Source organism: Bison bison, unplaced genomic scaffold (assembly GCF_000754665.1).
Source record: "Bison bison bison isolate TAMUID 2011002044 unplaced genomic scaffold, Bison_UMD1.0 scf7180017864374, whole genome shotgun sequence".
NCBI lineage: Eukaryota > Metazoa > Chordata > Mammalia > Artiodactyla > Bovidae > Bison > Bison bison.
In genome coordinates, this window is record NW_011494946.1 from 233,912 (window position 1) to 240,028 (window position 6,117).

Sequence of the window (6,117 nt, forward strand, 5' to 3'; positions counted from 1 at the left end):
TGGTACAGAATCTGCCTGCAGATGCAGAAACACAGGTTGGCTCCCTGGTCCAGGAAGGTCCCGCTGCGCCCGCGCTCCAGGACCGTGCGCTCCAGGACCGTGCGCTCCAGGACCGTGCGCTCCAGGACCGTGCGCTCCAGGACCGTGCGCTCCAGAGCCTGCGCCCTGCAACCAGCGCAGGTCCCCCGGAGCCGGGGCCGTGGGGAAGGATGCCCGCTCGCAGCAGCTGAGAGAAGCCAGCGCAGCGACAGGCAGAGACAAATTAATGAAAACTTCCTAATCTTTTCCTAAAAAAAGAATCCTGGCTGTTACTGTCTCTGCAGTGTAGGTACAGCCTGGGAAAGCTCACACTCAAGTCGCAGTATTTAATGCCACTGAGTTCTCTCTAGTGAGTTTTACTAGAAAAGTTACCAAATGCATCCCAAAAAATGAGAAGAAAGTAAAAAGGTTAATTATCTGACATTGGAGGGAAAGCTTTTTAGTCATATGTATAAGGACTTATATTTTTCAAAGAGGTTAACAGATTTTATATAATAAAATCTGTAAAGTTCTGTACATTGAAAAAAAGCCATAAGTAATGCTGAAACAGACAAGTAGGGGAGAAAAATCATAAAAGGTTACTACTCTCATATCCTTATATATGAGTTCTCATAAATCAACAGAAAAATAAATATTTTAATAGAAAGAGAGGCAAAATACAATGAAGTGGCAATTCAAAAAAAGAAGTGCAAAGGGTCAATAAATAAGGAAAAACAGGCCAAATCTCAAAATAATCAAATAAATGCAAACATGGGCAATTTGTTACCTAGGAAAGGGCTAAAAAAAATTGCTTTTTCAACCAGCTCCTTTCCTGAGCCCTTTACATGCTGCTGACAGGAACAGAGATTGTTACAGTGTCTGTCATTATTCGCTGCAGTGCATAGCAAAACATTAGACACGCCTGGAAGCCCACACTCACACATGGACACTTATTTACAAAAAACACATAAATGTTCCCTAAATGTGGGACTGGTGTGAGAAATCAGTTTCCATTTCTACAACAATTCAGAGAACCATCAAAACTCATAATTTAAAAATCAGACTATATTAAGTAAAAAAGACAATTAATTAAACTGTATATAGCATGAGCCAATTTTCTGTTTATATATACACAAACACACACAGAGAAAAAAACATCAGAAGGGTATCTGTCAAAACATTAACAGTCAATTTCTCTGGGTGGTGGAATCACGTGCAATTTTTCTCTTTTTTTTGGAGTTTTATTTCATTTTCCAATTTCATTTTCCAGTTATATTTCTAATAACTATACATTACTTTTGTCATCAAAAAAGTAAACGGAAAATGTTTAGGAACCTAGAATTATAAAGCACTATTAAAAAACACGTAGCAGGGACTTCCCTGGCGGTCCAGTGGTTCAGACACCACTCTTCCACTGCAGGGGCTTTACACCAGGTCGGGGAAGGAGGGTCCCACATACGGAGTCATAAGGGCAAAGAAACCGAAGAATCAGAGAGCTGATACGAAACTTCTGGTAGAAAGAACGAAGATATGGCCAAGCACCCAGCCGCCTATGTGCTGACGGAGCAGGAGTGTCGGGAGCCCTCTGTAGCATCAGAACCTCCTCTCTGCCATCAGAAACACACTCTGCCTTCCAGAGATTAAATCTCTCTCTCTCATTCAGGGCGAACTCCAGTCCCCCAACGTGAATCTCTCCTCAGCCTGGGGAGACCCCGTTTTAGAATGTTAGGATGCGACAGTGCACTCCACTCACAGATGACATCCCTTCACTCACTCAAACATTTATTTTGTACTGATGGTGTGCTGGTCACACTCTCTAATCCAGGCTGAGGCTTACCTCTGGCTTAAGGCTTGCAAAATAAATGTCCTGGGGGGAGGACTTATTTGCATGAAAGCTACTTGAGTGCATATCAAGAAAAGGAAGGACAGAACAGGTTTGCACAGCCACAAAACCCACCTGCTTCTTGAAATATCCAATTGCGTATTCATCTGCGTAGGTGAGGAAGTTCAGGATGTCGTGTTTTATGTGGTATTCCTTCAAGTGGTTCATCAGGTGTGTTCCATAGCCCTAAGGGCAAGTCAGCATGCAGACAAATATATTAGGTTCTGGACAAAAGAAAGTCCCACATTTCACTGAGAAATACTGGCAACTTTAGGAGTATGTATTACCAGTGTAATACCAACACCTTGAGTATTGGTATTGGTTCTTGAGTTTCTGAACTTTGAAAATGAGCCAAAAAATTCAAAATCCTTGGATCAAGATACAATCATCACTTGAAAACATAAGTTTCTGGCTCTTAGAAAAGAATATACCAAAGCTACAAGCTGCTCATTCACACCTAGAGGCTACAGGCTGAATATTAATAAAGAGGTGTCTGGAGTAAATATTGATCATGAATTTCTGCTTATGCTTAGAGTATTTGAGAACCTGAGATCAAAAGAGCAATGAAAATGAGAAGGGCTAACCTTTTCTAGAATATTAACTAATCCAAGTGTTTCCTATATACAACAAATCAGCAATCCTTCCAAAGAATTGTATCATCACACACAAAGGATCTTCAACTTGGTCTTTTCAGACCTTTCCCAGCAAAGTCTGAGGAGCCCTGAAGCTCTGAGTGAGACTAAGAACAGTGACAGCGGATGGGATGGTTGGACGGCATCACCGATTCGATGGACGTGAATTTGGGCAACTCTGGGAGATGGTGAGGGACAGGGAGGCCTGGTGTGCTGCAGTCCATGGGGTCATGAAGAGTTGGACGTGACTTAGCAACTGAACAACAGCAGTGAAAACAGTGAACCATGTTGAATAAATTAATGATTGAAATATGAAAAAAAAAGTAAACAAGTTTTTTGGTGATGGACAAAGCTTAAAGAAAATGTACAGATTTAAAGGGATGGTTTGAGAATCTAATAAAAGATGAAAGTAAACCCAGACACGAATACCATTACATCAGTATTTTAGAATATGACGACATGTTTTTCTAAAGAACTCAAAGAGGCTCACAGCTATGACGTCATGGAACCTCAGCACCACAGGGAGAAGGGTCTTAGGAAGTCATTTGCCTAATTCTTCCCCATGTGAAGCTAGGAGTCTCCTGCCATCTACCTCGGGGAGGTCAGCTGCTAGAAAACCCCCAGCTTAGGGTGCTCGCTGAGTCCTTGGGCCAGTTCATATTCAGCCGCTGTTGTGGTTGGGAAGTTCTTTCTAATTTTCACCTGTGATCTGATCCCTTGCTCTTTCTACCTACTGACCTTAGTTCTGCTCCGAGAGTACACTGGCTCTTCCCTGCTCTTCACAACTCCCCAAGCTTCACCTGTGATCTGATCCCTTGCTCTTTCTACCTACTGACCTTAGTTCTGCTCCGAGAGTACACTGGCTCTTCCCTGCTCTTCACAACTCCCCAAGCTTCACCTGTGATCTGATCCCTTGCTCTTTCTACCTACCGACCTTAGTTCTGCTCCGAGAGTACAGTGACTCTTCCCTGCTCTTCACAACTCCCCAAGCCCTTGGAAATCACCCACGCCCATCCCTGCCGCCCAGGTCCCAGGTCCAGCCTCATCGAGGCTTCAGTCCTGCCTCGCACGCTCGACTGGAAGACCCTATCTCAAGTTACTCGTATCTTTCAAGGCTTGCTCCTGTGTAACAATACACTTCTAAAGCACGGATCCCAAGACCAAGCATAATAATATCCAGGGGAGGATCTGTCCAGTATGTAGGAAAAGAGTACAACCTTCTCCCTATTTTGGAAATTATTCTCCCGTTGGTATTAACCATAGACATGTTAGCTTTTCCCAAAGATATCACAATACTGACACACTTCAAATCTGAATATAACTCAGATTAAAGGATGAAGGAAACCTCTCTTAAGGAGAAGAGAGTGAAATGGGGAAAATAAACATATAAACTCATAATTACAGTATACAACTAGCTGTTCAATACGGCAACAACTAGTCATGTGTAGCTACTGAGCAATGGAAATATGACAAATCCAAATTGAGGTGTGCAAGTATAAAATACACACCACGAAAAAAAACCTCTAACCAAGTTTATTACATATTGAAATGACAGTACTTTGGACACGTTCAGTTAAATAGAAAACGTCTGCAAAACAGAAACAGACACAGACAGAGAGAACAAACGTACGGACAGCAAGTGGGGAAGGCGATGGGACGGACCGGAGACTAGGGGTGGGATTTCTGCTTTATACGAAAACGTATTTGTACATGACCTACAACATTAAATATTATTTTTGAAGAAAAGTTGGGGGGGGGACTGGAGAAAAGGGAAGGATTTGCTACTTCGTGTGCAGAGGAATAGTAATGTCTGGGGATGAGTAAGAAACACATCTTCTGATGAAACCTAGATGCGGCTGATGGAAGAGAGAGAGGCTTTTGCTGTATACGCCGCCTTGTAAGGAGCTAATAGAACTGTTAGAATCCCACGGGCTCCTCTGTCCATGGGAGCCTCCAGGCAGGAATGCTGAAGTGGGTTGTCAAGCCCTTCTCCAGGGGGTCTTCCCAATCCAGGGATCAAACTTGGGTCTCCTGTGCCTCCTGCATTGCAGGCAGATTCTTTACCTCTGAACCTCCAGGGGGTTCCTCTTTGTTGTATTTCCAGCATGCAAATCAATTCCAGGTACCTGGTATATACTCAATAACAATCAGATGATAGTTTTCCCCTGGGAACTTCTAGAACCAATAGTCTGCACTTTTTCATCTTACTATATCACTGACATTGTTAATAATAGATTTATCAGAGGATGAGATGGTTGGATGGCATCACCAACTCAATGGACATGAGTCTGAGTGAACTCCAGGAGTCGGTGATGGACAGGGAGGCCTGGCGTGCTGCAGTCCGTGGGGCTGCAAAGAGTTGGACATGACTGAGCGACTGAACTGAACTGAATAGAACTATACATTTTCTCCCCTTCATCCACAATCCAAGAATTTTACTCAAAAAGAACAGTAACGGTTCTGTTGTTAGTAGCGTCTCAAACTCTGCATGGATAGTCTTTATCACTGGCCACTGATCCATCACCTCTCCAAAGAACTTTCAGATTCCAGCTGCTTGTGAGGAGGGGCTATCTTTCGTCTTGAATCCTGTGTGCCTAGTATTGTGACCAGCAGTCGCAGAACCGCAAATACCTGCTTGTTTAAAGAAGTGGTAACAGAGTCAAGCCATTGCAGAAATGCTTGGATTTTCACCCCAGCACCGTCTCCCTTCTCTGCATGCCTTTATTTTCAACTGTCGTGGGCTCCCCTGATAGCTCAGTTGGTAAAGAATCCAATGCAATGGATCTGATCCAATCCAATCCAATCCTCCTGCAAGGAAATGGATCCGATCCAATCCAATCCAATCCAATCCTCCTGCAAGGCAGGAGACCCCAGTTCGATTCCTGGATCGGGAAGATCATCTAGAGAAGGGATAGGCTACCCGCTCCAGTGTTCTTGGTTTTCCCTCGTGGCTCAGCTGATAAAGAATCTTCCTGCAGTGTAGGAGACCTGGGTTCAATCCCTGGGTTGGGAAGATACCCTGGAGAAGGGAAAGGTTACCCTCTCCAGGATTCTGTCCTGGAGAATTCCACTGCCTGTATAGTCAGTCCATGCGGTCGCAGAGTCGGACATGACTGAGCAACTTTCACTTCACTTCACCTGTCACCAAAAGGGTTCCTTTCCAAATCCACCTGGTAACTTCAGTGTTTCTTCAAATACTTATTATGGTTAAATAAGTATCAGCCCCGTAACTTTAAAGTTGCATATAATATCAAAACCAAATAGTTAGATAATCTATTTTAAAACCAGGTTAGGAGCTTTAAGTAAATTCTCAAATGTTATCTTGCATGTGTTCTGAGCAAGATAAATTCACACAAAAATCTTATTTGAAGCATTACAGAAATTTATATATAAGCTTAAGTCTCCAAAATGAGTGGATGCAAATTTTAAAGTACCATTTAGCCCAGATTTTTAATACCTCAAATCAAAATTGTAAACCTCCGCTTATGATCTTGCTGTTTTCACAAGTAAGTACTAGCAGCATTGGCTTCCACCAGGTTCACCCACTCTATCTAGTTTTTAAAGATTAATCTTCATTTGCTAAAA

At 42.9% G+C, this 6,117-nt stretch overlaps 1 protein-coding gene across 1 annotated transcript in view; it reads right to left on the reverse strand.

The window, feature by feature from the left end:
• Positions 1 to 6,117, reverse strand: part of KAT2B (K(lysine) acetyltransferase 2B) — a 75,487-nt gene that overhangs the window by 14,537 nt on the left and 54,833 nt on the right. Inside the window, exon 14 of the mRNA XM_010856746.1 lies at positions 1,976 to 2,086. Within this exon, the coding sequence (XP_010855048.1) occupies positions 1,976 to 2,086 (111 nt within the window). The remainder of the gene's footprint in view (positions 1 to 1,975; positions 2,087 to 6,117) is intronic.